The sequence below is a fragment of the Ovis canadensis genome, chromosome 25 (assembly GCF_042477335.2).
Source record: "Ovis canadensis isolate MfBH-ARS-UI-01 breed Bighorn chromosome 25, ARS-UI_OviCan_v2, whole genome shotgun sequence".
In the NCBI taxonomy this organism is placed as follows: domain Eukaryota; kingdom Metazoa; phylum Chordata; class Mammalia; order Artiodactyla; family Bovidae; genus Ovis; species Ovis canadensis.
Window position 1 is genome coordinate 27,175,864 of NC_091269.1, and position 16,507 is coordinate 27,192,370.

Below are 16,507 nucleotides of genomic sequence, written 5' to 3' on the forward strand. Positions count from 1 at the left end.
GAACTCTCTTGCTTTTTCCATGATCCAGTGGATGTTGGCAATTTGATCTCTGGTTCCTCTGCCTTTTCTAAAACCAGCTTGAACATCAGGAAGTTCACGGTTCACGTATTGCTGAACCCTGGCTTGGAGAACTTTGAGCGTTACTTTGCTAGTGTGTGAGATGAGTGCAGTTGTGCGGTAGTTTGATCATTCTTTGGCATTGCCTTTCTTTGGGATTGGAACGAAAACTGACCTTTTCCAGTCCTGTGGCCACTGCTGAGTTTTCCAAATGTGCTGGCATATTGAGTGCAGCACTTTCACAGCATCATCTTTCAGGATTTGAAATAGCTCCACTGGAATTCCATCACCTCCACTAGCTTTGTTCGTAGTGATGCTTTCTAAGGCCCACTTGACCTCACATTCCAGGATGTCTGGCTCTAGATGAGTGATCACACCATCGTGATTTTCCGGGTCGTGAAGATCTTTTTTGTACAGTTCTTCTGTGTATTCTTGTCACCTCTTCTTAATATCTTCTGCTTCTGTTAGGTCCATACCATTTCTGTCCTTTATTGAGCCCATCTTTGCATGAAATGTTCCCTTGGTATCTCTAATTTTCTTGAAGAGATCTGTAGTGTTTCCCATTCTGTTCTTTTCCTCTGTTTCTTTGAATTGGTCGCTGAGGAAGGCTTTCATATCTCTTCTTGCTATTCTTTGGAACTCTACATTCAGATGCTTATATCTTTCCTTTTCTCCTTTGCTTTTCACTTCTCTTCTTTTCACAGCTATTTGTAAGGCCTCCCCAGACAGCCATTTTGCTCTTTTGCATTTCTTTTCCATGGGGATGGTCTTGATCCCTGTCTCCTGTACAATGTCACAAACCTCATTCCATAGTTCATCAGGCACTCCATCTATCAGATCTAGTCCCTTAAATCTATTTCTTACTTCCACTGTATAACCATAAGGGATTTGATTTAGGTCATATCTGCATGGTCTAGTGGTTTTCCCTATGTGCTTCAGTTTGAGTCTGAATTTGGTAATAAGGAGTTCATGATCTGAGCCATAGTCAGCTCCTGGTCTTGTGTTGTTGACTATATAGAGCTTCTCCATCTTTGGCTGCAAAGAATATAATCAATCTGATTTTGGTGTTGACCATCTGGTGATGTCCATGTGTAGAGTCTTCTCTTGTGTTGTTGGAAGAGGGTGTTTGCTATGACCAGTGCATTTTCTTGGCAAAACTCTTATTAGTCTTTGCCCTGCTTCATTCCTCATTCCAAGGCCAAATTTGCCTGTTACTCCAGGTGTTTCTTGCCTTCCTACTTTTGCATTCCAGTCCCCTATAATGAAAAGGACATCTTTTTTGGGTGTTAGTTCTAAAAGGTCTTGTAGATCTTCATAGAATGGTTCAACTTCAGCTTCTTCAGCATTACTGGTTGGGGCATAGACTTGGATTATCATGATATTGAATGGTTTGCCTATGCCAAAGCCTTTGACTGTGTGGATCACAATAAACTGTGGAAATTTCTGAAAGAGATGGGAATACCAGACCACCTGACCTGCCTCTTGAGAAATCTGTATGCAGGTCAGGAAGCAACAGTTAGAACTGGACATGGAACAGCAGACTGGTTCCAAATAGGAAAAGGAGTTCATCAAGGCTGTATATTGTCACCCTGCTTATTTAACTTATATGCAGAGTACATCATGAGAAACACAGGACTGGAAGAAACACAAGCTGGAATCAAGATTGCTGGGAGAAATATCAATAACCTCAGATATGCAGATGACACCACCCTTTTGGCAGAAAGTGAAGAAGAACTAAAAAGCCTCTTGATGAAAGTGAAAGAGGAGAGTGAAGAACTTGGCTTAAAGCTCAGCATTCAGAAAACTAAGATCATGGCATCTGGTCCCATCACTTCACGGCAAATAGATGGGTAAACAGTGGAAACAGTGTCAGACTTTATTTTGGGGGGCTCCAAAATCACTGCAGATGGTGACTGCAGCCATGAAATTAAAAGACGCTTACTCCTTAGAAGAAAAATTATGACCAACCTAGATAGCATATTCAAAAGCAGAGACATTAGTTTGCCGACTAAGTTCCATCTAGTCAAGGCTATGGTTTTTCCAGTAGTCATGTATGGATGTGAGAGTTGGACTGAGAAGAAGGCTGAGCACTGAAGAATTGATGCTTTTGAACTGTTTTGTTGGAGAAGACTCTTGAGAGTCCCTTGGACTGCAAGGAGATCCAACCAGTCCACCCTAAAGGAGATCAGTCCTGGGTGTTCATTGAAAGGACCGATGCTGAGGCTAAAACTCCAATACTTTGGCCACCTCATGCGAAGAGTTGACTCACTGGAAAAGACTTTGCTGCTTGGAGGGATTGGGAGTGGGAGGAGAAGGGGACGACAGAGGATGAGATGGCTGGATGGCATCACTGACTCGATGGACGTGAATCTGAGTGAATTCCGGGAGTTGGTGATGGACAGGGAGGCCTGGCGTGCTGCGATTCATGGGATCGCAAAGAGTCGGACATGACTGAGCAACTGAACTGAACTGAACCTCACTGTGTGGCCTGAGCGTGCCTGCACCCTTTAGGACCTGTGGATAGTAGGACCTTTTTGTTTTTTCAAAAGTTCCCTGATAGTAATTGCTGAGCTGAGTCTTGCAATTGTGATAAGAACCGCTAAGGCCAGTCAGGCCGTGGCATTGGCTCCGTCCTGGCTCAGCACTGTGGGTAAGGGCCCAGATGAATGCCTCATGGATTTCCTACCCCATTGCTGTTGTTAGGCTGAGACCTACAGGAACTGATATTTAAAACACCTGTAGGTAGCCTCTGGTTGTGTTATCATTAATGGCCTCCTTTAATCTTGACAGCTTTTACAGAAGAAAACTGAGGAGCAGAGTAATTAAGGAGCTTGCCCACATCCATCCCTGTTTTTTTGTTTAAACTTTACATTTTATGTTGGAGCCTAGCTGACTAACAGTGTTGTGATAGTTTCAGGTGCACAGCAGAGTGACCCAGCCATACATGTGTGTGTATCCTTTCTCCCTCAAACTCCTCTCCCATCCTGGCTGCGCGTGAGATTGAGCCAAGGTCCCTGTGCTACGCAGTAGGTCCTTGTTGTGTACCCATTTTTAATATGGCAGTCACATGTGTTTTAATTGGTGAGAATAGGCTTGGAATCTTGGGGTGTCATATCCCGAGCCCATGAGTGGGATATTATTCCAGGAAAGAAGGTGGAGAGAAAAGGTAAAGAGCTAGAAAAAACACCTTATGAACTTCATATTATGGAAAATTTTAAACCTATGCAGAATTGGAGAAAATAACTGGGAATTTAGAAATACTCTCTGCCTAATTATAGAGATAATATGTGTTCATTGTTACAAAAATAAAATGTCTAGCTCAATAGAAAAACATAAAAGAAAATAAAAACCACCTGTAATATCAGTATGTGTATTTATGCTCAGTTACTCAGTCATGTCCAGCTCTGTGACCCCATGGATTGTAAATTCAGTACCAAGACATACTTGCCATTCACATATTTTAATTTATATTTCAGACTAGTTTTCTGTATTTGGGTTTTTAAAATGAAATTGGGATTATTATTCCATACTATTTTATAATTTGCATTTTTTAATACCATTAGTATTAAATATTCCAAGACATGGTTTTAATAACTTTATTCTATACATATATCACTGTTTGCTTAATTTAACCTTATTTTTAGGCATTAAGGTTGTTTTCAGTTTTTCTTTCCCTTTTTTGAAAAGCTAAATTTCATTTTGTTCTGATAAAACAGAACCCATAGTTAAGAATAAATTCCCTTTTAACCACTGCTCCAAATTTCTATTTTTTTCCCCAGAGATAACCACTTATACTAGTGGTGTATGTCTTTCCAAATCATTTGTTATGCATTTATGCAGAAGTGTATATGTATGTGTATACTAGAAAACTCAGTACTATTTGTATGTGTGTATATTTTAAATTTAATGGTGTCATATTTTGTTTTTCTACTGAATAGTGTTTTGGGAGATGTTTCCATATTCGTAGATATTTATACACAGTGTTGTTGTTGTTTTACCTATTTTTTGGCTGTTTATTCCATGCAGGATCTTAGTCCCCCAACCAGGGATCAAACCCATATCCCCTGCAGTGAAAACAGAGTTTTAACCACTGGGCCACCAGGGAACTCCCCACACGTGGTGTTTTTTAGCTGCCACATAACATGTAATGAAATGGACATATTATAGTTTATTTAGCCATTCCCCTATTGATGAGTATTTAGGCTGTTTGTGACTTAAAAGTATGTAAATCTTGGAATTTATTGCCAGATATTTCTACAAACTGGCTTACGTGGGGTTGAGTTTACTCAGTGTTGGAAAATCAGGAGTTTGCTCAGTGTTGGAAAATTCACCAGAGTGTTTATCAGATTGAGACAGAGTGAAACAAGGAAGAAATATTTCAAACAGGAAGAACAGGAGGACGCCAAGGTCCTCGGGGTTTAGTGAGGGTTCTGATCTGGCTTAGCCAGGAGCTGTGGGCTGAAGCAGCTGTGGTCAGAATCGAGATTGCAGCAAGAGGGGCCTTCTCAACAGAATCCTAACTGTGCTGAAGCTGGGACATGGCAGAGGAGCAGACGGAATATTTGTTGAGGGACATCATGTGCCAGAAGCTTGATGTGTGATCTGTACTATCATCTGGTCACCGGTGAAGCAGGGTTATAATACTTTCAAATGATGAAACTGAAGCTCAGAGTTTAAGGAATTCGACTCAGTTCACACCACATTTGAACTTTGTCTGACTTCAAGTTCTGTTTTATTTATACCACACGCCTTTCTATGAAATCCCTATATCCTTTTGTGTCTCTGTCCTGTATCTACTGCAGTGTCTGGCACTTAGTAAGTAGTCAAAACGTATTTGGTGAAGATGGTGAGGAAAAGGCAAGTTTATTATTAGGAGGCAGGGATTCTGTAACTCATAGCATTGATATGACTTTCTCTTGTTGCAGGATTACCTCCTAGCTGGGGCAGATATCATTGAAACAAATACTTTCAGCAGCACTGCTATTGCCCAAGCTGACTATGGCCTGGAACACTTGGTAAGGATTTCATTTTCCCTTGTATCTAAGATAGTTATGAGCGTTTACTGTTGGTAGTTGCTAGTGAGAAAGCCAGCCAAACCTGCAGGGTCAAGCCAGTGTCTAGTTATCTATTGTTTGTGGTCAGACAGAGCAATGGTTGGAACCTCTTCTGCTTGTAAACATAACTGCCCAGTCATTTTCCAGCTGGCTTCTTTTGTGGACAAGTGACAATCAAATAAAAATGATGCTTATTATGCAGTAATTGAATAAAAGCATAATGATCGGCCATGTGTGCAGTTTTGTGAAGCCTTTTTAAACTGAGTGACAGATCTGGTTTCCTTTTTTAAAAAAATTGTGGCAAAATACATGTAACATAAAATTTACTGTTTTAACCACGTTTAAGCGTGCAGATCAGTGGCATTACGTGCATTCACATTGTTGTGCCACCATTACCACCATCTATCCACGCAACACTTCATCTTGCAAAACATTCAACTCCGTACCCATTAAACAGTCATTCCCAATTTTCCCTTCCCCTAGCCCCTAGAAACCACCATTCTGCTTTCTGTCTTTGTGAATTTAGCTCCCTAGCTGCCTCATCTAAGTGGGTTATCAGTATTTGTCCTTTTGTGACTGGCTTATTTCACTTAATGTCCCTTAAGGTTCACTCATGCTGTAGCATGCGTTGGAATATCTTTCCTTTTTCAAAGTTGAATAGTATCCCATTGTATGGATATACCATATTTTGTTTATTCTTTCATCCACTATTGGATACTTAGGTTGGTTCTACCTCTTGGCTGTTGTGGACAATGTTACTCTGAGCGCGGTATACAGATAACCTGTTTTGCATGTGTGCTAACATTTCTTTCTAATGTATACCCAGATAGCATTGCTGAGCTGTGCAGTAATTCTGTTTAATTTTTTGCAAAACTGCCACCCTGTTTTCTGCATTACCTGCATCATTTTATATATCCACCAACAGCGTACAAGGGTTCCAGTTTTCCCCCCTCTTTGCCAGCATTTATCCTGTTTCTGTTTTTTTTTTTTTTAAATGATTTTATTTATTTATTTATTTATTTATTTATTTTTGGCTGTGCTGAGTCTTCGTTGCTGTGCAGGCTTTTCTAGTTGTAGTGAGGGGGAGGTCTGCTCTCTAGCTGTGGTGCTCAGGCTTCTCATTGCAGTGACTTCTGCTGCAGACCACAAGAGAAGTGCGGGCTTCAGGAGTCGCAGCTCCTGGGCTCTAGAGCACAGAATTAATAGTTGTGGTACACGGGCTTAGTTGCCCTGAGGCATGTGGGATCTTCCTGCTTAGAGGATCAAGCCCGTGTCTCCTGCATTGGCAGGCGGATTCTTTACCACTGAGCACCAGGGAAGCCCTGGTTTTGTTTCTGTTTTGTCCTCATAGTAGGCTTCCCTGTGCTTCCCTCGTGGCTCAGAGGTTAAAGCGTCTGCCTGCAACGCGGGAGACCTGGGTTCGATCCCTGGGTTGGGAAGATCTCCTGGAGAAGGAAATGGCACCCCACTCCAGTATTCTTGCCTGGAGAATCCCATGGACGAGGAGCCCGTTGGGGCTACAGTCCACGGGGTTGCAAAGAGTCGGACACGACTGAGCTACTTCACTTCACTTCATAGTAGGCATCTTAGTGGGTGTGGGGTAAAGGATTTGGTTTCTTTTTAATCAACACAGTGCTTCCATATTCAGTTTTTGTAAACCTGATGGAAATAGGTGGTAGAGGCTGAGATTCCTATTTCTGGGTAGAATTTTTCCCAGACCCGCTTCTGTGTTCAGGCACGTAGTCCTGAGTGCCCTGACGCTGATTTCCCTCAGTATTGGGACTTCGTGAAATCACTTGCCTTTGGGGTTATCAAGGGAAAACGAAATTGCGTCATAATTACTTCCGTGTTATTTGGGGCAGGATTGGCAAACTTTTTCTGTAAAAGGCCAGGCAGTAAATATTTTAAGCTTTGTTGGCACATACAGTCTGTGTTGCAGCTGCTCAACACCAGCATTATAGTGCGAGAGCAGTAATAGATAGCACACGAATGAATGGGCTTGACTGTATTTCAGAAGAACTTGTGGACACTGCTTTGGACCTTTGTGTGTGCTTGCCTTTTAGTCATGAGAGGGTTCATGGCCCTTCTCCAGATTCTCTAGAGGTTAATAATCTGTAAAAAGTTCAGACCCACTGTCTCCAACCATTGTTGGTGAAAGAAGCCAGGGCCTGAGGGCGTTGCTAAGGGAACTGCCTAGGCAGGTATTGACAGAGCTGGTCTAGAGCCCAGGTGTCCTTTCTCCGAAGCCTGTGACTTTCCCATTACTGGTTTTTTTTTGTTTTTTGTTTTTAATTCTCAGCATATTTTGTGACATCAGCTTATTCTGATGTGCCAGATGTCCAGAGATTGCCAGCTAGCTCATGGTTTTGGGGAGGAATGTAAAAACAGTTCCCAAAGACTTGCCTTTCCTGTTGCCTTCATTGCTGGGGCAGCTGGTAGGCCTTATTGGCTAAGATTTTATTCAGACCTCATATTAATTCACTCTGCATTTTCTTACTGAATAAAACTGAGTTTTAGAAGGTCATGAATTCCTTACTTATTTTATGGAAGAAAAGAAGGACAAACTAACACTTGCCATTGATGTGTTAGGCCTACCGGATGAACATGTGCTCTGCGGGAGTGGCCAGAAAAGCAGCTGAGGAGGTAACTCTCCAGACAGGTAAGGAACCTTGTCCTCCTTTTTCTTTCTTTAAAAAAAAAAAAAAACAAAGCTGCTCCCTTTGACATACTTAGCTGTAATAATCTGTGCTTATTGCCCTTTTTCCTTCCGTGACAGCTGGCCTACAGCAACTCTGCAGATGCCATCATGTACTTGTTTGTAGGTTACTTCTCTGCAGTTTCATATTCAAGCATTCAACATCTCTCTGAATTGACCCTGTCTCCATGAGTCTGTCTCCTGCTCTGTGTTTACTTGATGTTATATCTTAATTTTATAGCTGGGACCATGGCTTCCCCATATGTTTACAGCTAAGATGATTTCTCCACCTTCAAAATAACATCTTCAGGTTATTGAGGCGCAACTGACTGCTGTGGTCATAGTGGTGATCATTAAGATATGTGATCTTATCCCTTTTAAGCGACCCTCATTCTTGAGGTTTTCCTTACCTAGGTAAAGAGAGATTGTCTTTCGAGTGTTTTCCACTTCATACCACTAATGTCTTTGAAGGCGCTGTTGTGTAGCACAGAAGAGAGGGTGACAGCAGAGTCAGTCTTGCTGGGGTTTGAAAAATGGCTCCCCAGAATAACTCACCTGCTGGCTGGCTGCCGTGGAACACTTGGGCACCAGCTGGAGGGGAGGCTTTGAGGGCGGGAAAGGGATAGAAGAAATACATGGAACTCCTTAAGATTTGGAAATGGGAAATTATTGCCAACAGGAAAGCTGTAAAGCAAAATTGTTAGGAAGTTAGACACAGCATACTAATGAAGACTGAAGCAATTTATAGGAACTCTGTTTCTGAGAGATAATGTTAAATATGGAAGGGCATTGACTATTGCTGCAGTAGAATCACAGGGCAGAGGATATTCAGTCAGCCAAAGCAGGGAAGGATAAGAATATTTTTCCTATACCAACATTATTGTCCAGCTTGGCGGGACTGGGGGGCGGTTGGATAAAGAATTTTGTAACCTGCTAAAGGCTGGGTTATTGATCGGCTGGTAAATGGTAAAACATAACCTTTTGGTTAAAATCACCACAAGTGATAAGCAGTGTGCCCCCTGCTTCTGTTATGATATGTAAATGAACACAACATGTCAGGCTCTTAGGAGCACCAGGACTCTAGCCTAGAGGAAAGATTATTCAGGAATTCTTAAAGAGTTATTAAAGTAAGATTTGAGCTCCTTCGTACTTTAACTTCAGGCTTTGTAATTGTTCATTGTGATTTAATATTTTCCCCCTGCAAAGGCCTTGTAGTACAGCATTGGGGAGCGTTTCAAGATCGATGCTGCTATGAGGAAGCTTTGCAGAACCTATGTTCATGACCTTCAAGGTTTCTTAAGGGTAGGAAGAGAGAGAGTTTGTCCAAGCATAGCTGTGGTGGTGCTTCCATGGTGACTCAGACAGTAAAGAATCTGCCTCCAATGCAGGAGACCTGGGGTCGATCCCTGGGCTGGGAAGATTCCCTGGAGAAGGGAATGGCAACCCACTCCAGTATTCTTGCCTGGAGAATTCCATGGAGAGAAAAACCTGGTAGGCTACAGTCCACGGGATTGCAGAGTTGGACGTGACTGAATGACTTTCACTTTCACATAGCTGTGGTTGATAGAAAAGGATTAATAACTGAAACCCTTTGAAGCCAGATATGAGAATTCAGGTTTTTTGCATTGGCTTGGAGGTCACATGTGCACATACTTCCTGTTTCATAATTTCCCCAGTGGGGTCCAGGACGGCCCTCATAATCAAATATCTATTTGCAGTAAAATCTATGAATTGTCTACTAAGTGGAGTAAAAACTATAAATAGCCTCTTGTAGTTCAGGTGAGGTCAAGTTTTGTTGTTGAGTTAAGGGGAAAAGTGAGGCTTTTGTGCTTTCTGAATTTCAGAGTGATGGACAAAGGATTGTATTCCTGTGTTCTAGGGAAAATCTGATGGCCTATTGACTCACAGCAAAAAGGGCAAGCTATTTAGGGATTTCACACTTGTTTTTCTTTTCCCAAAGGAATTAAGAGATATGTGGCAGGAGCTCTGGGTCCAACTAACAAGACACTCTCTGTGTCCCCATCTGTGGAGAGACCAGATTACAGGAACATCAGTGAGTATCATATACCATCATTGACCTTGGGCAAGTACCTTGGTGTCTCAGTAAGCTGTACATCTGTAGTATGGGGCCAGTGCCAGCTTCTGTGAAGGGGTTGTTGTGACTTAAGGGCTTAGCAGTCCCTGGGATGTGGTAGACATTTAAATAAAAGTGAGCTGTTACCAGTCGTTGGATTAGTATTATTTATCTTGAGTCTGTTTTCAAAGATCCACGTTGTTGTATTTGGGCTTCTTTATCAGCTGTGGGAATAAAACCAATCAAAATGAAACTTTAAACTGAACAGTTGAGCAAAAATAGATACTAGGCCTTGTTCAGTTTATAGAATAGCCTGCTAGACCTCACTTTATTTGTCAGGGAGCATTTATAAACAGACTAACATTATACACCAGCATCTATAAGCATACTTGCATTGAAATTTTATGAGAAGGCTAGAAATCTAGGTCAGTTTAAGCATTAGACTGCAAAAAAACGAAAGGAATTAAACGGTCGGAGCCGAATAATAATACCTTGTGTGGTAATGAATTCAGTGTCGAAGACAAGTTCAGGCAAATGTGATTTGTAGATTTCGGTTCCAGATACCACACTTTTCCACTAGGAGTTGCTCATTCTGGGCTGACGTGTGGCCGGAGCTTCTTTTGGTCTTAGTGTGGCAGTGGAGAGCTTTCCTTTCTCATGCACTATGTAAGATGAAGTAGGCTACTCTATTGAATATATGTGCATCTTTCCTTTCCTGGGTGAGAGAGAAAATGGGGAGTGGGATAACCTCTGAGATGGACATAGATAAGACATTTTTCACAAAAGGTTTATCTAGGAGTGATTGTACCCTTTCGTGTTTGAGACTGAAATTGCACACCAGGCAGGTTTCTTCTCTGACAGAGTTGGTGTCAGAGGACAGGCGCAAAATCGATAGAACCACAGACTTTTACCCCAGAGGGTGTGAGAGAATGTGACTCGACCAGTCATGAATCCACATCAGTATGACACGTTTCTCTAATTATTCCTCACACTCTTCCCTGAATTGATTGATTAAAACCACCCCTGGAAAGATCTGTTTTAAAGATCTGAAAGTAAGAGCTGGGGCTCAAGAAATCATGTCCCTCCCCACCCAGTCAGTGGCTTGTTCTCTGTTCACACATGGGAAGTGAGCCTGTGTGCAGAGTGTTTAGGAGTGTCTGTGTTTAGTTTGCTGGTTTAACTTCTATCACTGCCATGTTTCTTACAAAATGTGGTGTTGCCCTTAAATTATGCGTATAAACCAGCAGTAGGTAGTTCACCGGGAACCAGGCCTAAATTTGGTGTGTCCTGGGCTTTCAAAGGATACTAATGACTGATGTCCTGGGTGTGGTTTGTTTTCTGCAGCATTTGATGAACTTGTTGAAGCATACAAAGAGCAGGCCAAAGGGCTTCTGGATGGTGGAGTGGATATCTTACTCATTGAAACTATTTTTGATACCGCCAATGCCAAGGTGAGTTAAAGGAGGAAAAGGGGGCTGAGCTGGGGTGCCGGCTGGGGTGCTTCCCCTCATGAAGTGAGGAAATACAACATATTATTATTTTATATAAAGAACTTTTAAATTATGAAACTGAATATTTTCACGTATAGCTACTGTATGTGCCTGGATGCATAGGTCAGACATATATGCATGATTCTAAAATTCAGAGTAAATGTATGGAGTAAAAAGGAAATATCCTCCCTGCCCCCGTTCCGTGGGGATCTAGCCGTCTTCCCGAGGGACAACCGCTGTTACTGGTGTGGAGGCCCTAGGGAGATTCCATTCAGAGAAAAGTATGCGTGTGAGTGTGCATATGTGCTTGTATTCCGTACATATGTACAAAGGTATGTAGTGTGTGGAATAAAAAGTAAAAAATAAAATAAAAATAAAATAAAAAGTCAAAAGTCAAATAAAAAACTCCTCATACATACCTTTTTGACAGTGTCTCTGAGTATAAGTTTCTACATGTGAAATTGCTGTGTTAAAGAGTCTGGGCACTGTTACTTTTGATCTTCACCCTCCAGGATTGGACTCATTTATCCTCCAGTCAGCGAGCAGTCCACAGGAATGCTGGCTGCTTTCACCATACCCTCTCTATTGAACTTTTTGATCTTTTCCACTCTAGTAGGTGAAAAATACTACCTTACTCTAGTTTTTATGTATGCAGTATCTCTGTCTGTGGGTTCTGATGTGGAAGAGCTTTGGGCATTAGAGGAACTTAGTTTCTGGTCTTGGAACTTAAGAAAACATGGACAGTACAGATTAACACAGCGTTCGTGTCTTTACAGCCCATTCTAGCTCATATTCTTTTTTAAAGTGACATACACCGTTGGTTCACGTACCTACCTTGTTTATGTGAGGCTGTAAAAGTAGAGGCTTCATATTTACCTCTTTTTAGTTTTGATTGAGAGAAGGAAGAAAAAGAGTAGCTCTTCAGCTCTTCCTCGGGGGAAATATTAGTTCATGGGTGGACTTCCAGGCAGCGTTTGTTTTGTTGTAATATGTACAGTGGAAGCACAAGCTGGAATCAAGGTTGCCGGGAGAAATATCAATCACCTCTGATATGCAGATGACACCACCCTTATGGCAGAAAGTGAAGAGGAACTAAAGAGCCTCTTGATGAAAGTGAAAGAGGATAATGGAAAGTTGACTTAAAGCTCAACATTCAGAAAACGAAGATCATGGCATCTGGTCCCATCACTTCATGGCAAATAGATGGGGAAGCAGTGGCTGACTTCATTTTTTTGGGCTCCAAAATCACTGCAGATGGTGATTGCAGCCATGAAATTAAGACGCTTACTCCTTGGAAGGAAAGTTATGACCAACCTAGACAGCATATTAAAAAGCAGAGACATTACTTTGTCAACAAAGCTCTGTCTAGTCAAGGCTGTGGTTTTTCCAGTGGTCATGTGTGGATGTGAGAGTTGGACTATAAAGCTGAGTGCCAAAGAATTGATGCTTTTGAACTGTTTTGTTGGAGAAGACTCTTGAGAGTCCCTTGGACTGCAAGGAGATCCAACCAGTCCATCCCAAAGGAGATCAGTCCTGGGTGTTCATTGGAAGGACTGATGTTGAAGCTGAAACTCCAATATTTTGGCCACCTGATGCAAAGAGCTGACTCATTTGAAAAGACCCTGATGCTGGGAAAGATTGAGGGCAGGAGGAGACAGAGGATGAGATGGTTGGATGACATCACCGACTCAATGATCATGGGTTTGGGTAAACTCCGGGAGTTGGTGATGGACAGGAAGGCCTGGCGTGCTGCGGTTCATGGGGTCACAAAGAGTCGGACATGACTGAGCGACTGAACTGAATATGTACAGTGTTACCTTGAGAAAGGGGTGTGGGTTTTGTATGTCACATGGAGGACTTGTTTCTCCTCCCCAGAGAACGTGATATGTGTCTTATCTGAAGAGGCCTTGGTAAAAGAAACATTCTGATCAGCCTGTTAGACTGTGACCTTTGACACAGTCTCTCAGTAACAAAGATGTCCTTTTTCTCCCTGGCAGGCAGCCTTGTTTGCAGTCCAAAAACTTTTTGAAGAGGAGTATGTTCCCCGGCCTGTCTTTGTAAGTTCTAAAGTATTTGGTATTTGCATGATGAAGTTTTTGTGTTTTTTTTTTTTCATATGATCATTTTGAGGGTGGGGTTTTAGTTTTCCTGATAGAACTTTTGAGAGTATTGATCATCTTTTAGGAACCAACTATTTTAACTTCCTCTGTTTACCTCCCTCCTACCACCACTTCAGACCAATAGCAGTCTTATCTGCAGAAATGTGAAGACAACGAATCTAGAGGTGGTTGTTGAAAGGCAGGTCCCCCAGAGTCAAAGGCTGACTGTCTCTAGGGCCCGAGGAGGGACGGACTTGAAGCTGACCACGGAGCATCCACCACCAGAGACAGCAGACTGCCAGTTCACTGAGGCACTAGGCAGGCCCACACTGCTTGCTGAGAATAGATCAGAACGCACAAGCGTTGTTAGACAAATCAGATGTTGAACAGCAAGAGTCCAGGATAACCTTAAATATCTGTGGAAAGTCCTCTCCCATGCGACTGGTGGTGTGAAGCCTAAAGCTTTTCTGGGCACTGCTTTTGCCTCCCTGACTTTCCCTTTTCTCGGCAGCTTTGGCTTTCCAGCCTCTCCCCTGGACACTCATCTGTTTCCAACCATGGTTAAACAGTGTTGCCTTAAAGTTGGAGTGCTACAGTTCTCTTTCAAGTTTTTTTGTTTTTTAAAAGCTTCTTAATTTTATTTTGTTTTTGGGACTGTATTCTTAACTCTGTGTGGTTGACTGAGTTTACTTTTTCAATTCAGATTTCAGGGACAATTGTTGATAAAAGTGGGCGAACTCTCTCTGGCCAGACTGGGGAGGCATTTGTCATCAGCGTGTCTCATGCAGACCCGCTCTGGTGAGTGATCTTTCTTTCCTGCTTCCATTCCTTTCGGGGTTCATCTCTTCTGATGACGACAGCCTGGGACCTGGGCGTGAATTGCTTCTTCCTATTCCCAGGGTATCATTTGTGTGAAATATTGACTTTCCTTGAGGTACATTCTGACTGCCCTGAGGACGTCAGAAGACCACAGCCTAAATGAATCAATTTGAGTTACTGGGAGATTTCTTATGCTCCTTCGACAAGCCAGAGAGTTGCCTTTTTGTTTGTGAATGTTCCCCTTATAGTTTAAGACTGCCTTGGCCCAGTAAAAACACTTTAAATCTATTATCAGCACGTAAAAACAGCAAGGTGTTTTCACTCCCTGCTGTGTAGCAACCAGAAACAGCCTAGCTTGGAGTAAGGGGAAGCAGCCTAATTTGGAATACAGTAGGAATTCTAAAACTTAGATTTTTATCTTTAAAATTAACAGGGCCAGGACTTTCCTGGTGGTCCAATGGCTAAGACTCTGCACTTCCAATGCAAGGGGCCTGGGTTCAAACCCTGGTCAGGGAACTAGATCCCACCACATGCTGCAACTCAACGTTCTCATGCTAAACCAAAGATTGAAGATCCCGAGTGTGGCAGCTAAGACCTATCGCAGCCAAATAAATACATAAATATTTTTAAAAATTAACATGGCTTTTACATTGTATTTTAAGATCTCTCTGTATTTTTCTGATCAAAATGGTGATGAGATGGAAGCTCCTAGAGTATACAGTTTCCTCCTGTGCCTTGTCCGTGCGTGTACTACTTCTGCCTGGAGGCTGTGCCTGCCCTGCATTCTCACCCCGACACGTGAGCCTTTCAGTCCATCCCTAGGGTCCTCTCCAGGGACCCTGCCCTCTCTTACCAGCCCAGGGCAATGTTCTTCTCAGAGTGCTCTGTGAACTTTTATTATAGTGTTGGCCATAAAATAAGAGTCGTAGACATTTATTGGGAGTTTGCTGTGTGCCAGGCTCAGTTCTAAGTGCTTTATGCTCTTTTAATTTTGGCAACAACACCTTGAGGTAGCTGTTTGCTCTTCAGATCTTTTATTTTTTGAGTTGGGTAGTTTTCTTATTGTTGAGTTTTAAGAATTAAAAAAAAAACTTTGAATACCATATATGTGTTTTACAAATATTTGCTCCCAGCCTATGGCTAATCTACTCATGCTCTTAAAGTCTGCTCTTTCATTGGACAGAAGTTTTTAATTTTAGTGAAGTCCAGCTTATCAATTTATTTTTCTTTCATGGAACCTGCTTTTGGTGCTGTATCTAAAACTCATTGCCAAACCCATGGTCATATAGATTTATCTCTTGTGTAGTCTTTATATACATATTTATATCTTTAATAGTTTTGCAATTTACAGTTAACCATGTTGCATTAAATTTTATGAAAGATGTAAGATCTGTGTCTAGATTAAGTTTTTCAAATGCGAATGTCCAGTTGTTCCAGCACTATTTCTTGAAAAGATAATCCTTTCTCCATTGGATTGCTTTTGCTTCTTTGTCAAAGGTCAGTTGATTCTGTTCTAGATTCTATTCTTCTGCGTCGCTCTGTGCTCTCATCAATACCAGAGATTCCTTTGGCTTTTTAATGCAGCTTGAAGTCAGGTAGTATCAGTCCTTCTTTTATCTTTGTTCTTCTCCTCCAAGAGTTGTATTAGCAATTCTGGGTCGTTTACTTCTTCATGTAAACTTTAGGATCGGTTCATTGATATTCACAAATAACTTGCTGGATTTTAATTGATGTGTGTGAATGTACATAAAATTGGGAAAAATTGAGGTCTTAAGTATAATAAATCTTCCTGTTCATGAACTTAGGATATATCTCCATTTATTTAGATCTTCCCTGATTTCTTTCATCAGAGTTTTGAAGTTATACACAAGTATTTCATTTGTTTTGGTGCCATTGTAAACAGTGTATGTTTTGTATTTCAAATTTCAATTGCTCATTGCTACTGTTTAGGTAAACAGTTAACTTTTGTATATGAACCTTGTACTTTACAGTTTGGGTTCAAAGAGCGTTTTAGATGATTCTTTGGAATAGTAATAGATAGTCTTACCTGTGAACAAAGACAGATTTGTTTCTTCCTTTCCAGTCTGCATACCTTTTATTTTCCATTTTCTCTTAATGCCCTCTTAGGACTGCCAGCATGACATTTAGCAGGAGGTGAAAGAAGTCATCCTTACCTTGTTCCAGATCTTGTGGGAAAAACATTTAATTCTGTATCACTA

At 41.6% G+C, this 16,507-nt stretch overlaps 1 protein-coding gene across 4 annotated transcripts in view; it reads left to right on the forward strand.

The window, feature by feature from the left end:
- The window catches only part of MTR (5-methyltetrahydrofolate-homocysteine methyltransferase), a 126,142-nt gene that overhangs the window by 18,292 nt on the left and 91,343 nt on the right, over positions 1-16,507 (forward strand). For all 4 annotated transcript variants that reach the window (XM_069571613.1, XM_069571611.1, XM_069571612.1 and 1 more), the window contains exons 3-8: positions 4,983-5,072; positions 7,701-7,770; positions 9,767-9,859; positions 11,225-11,331; positions 13,368-13,427; positions 14,173-14,267. In XM_069571613.1, the coding sequence (XP_069427714.1) occupies positions 4,983-5,072; positions 7,701-7,770; positions 9,767-9,859; positions 11,225-11,331; positions 13,368-13,427; positions 14,173-14,267 (515 nt within the window). The remainder of the gene's footprint in view (positions 1-4,982; positions 5,073-7,700; positions 7,771-9,766; positions 9,860-11,224; positions 11,332-13,367; positions 13,428-14,172; positions 14,268-16,507) is intronic.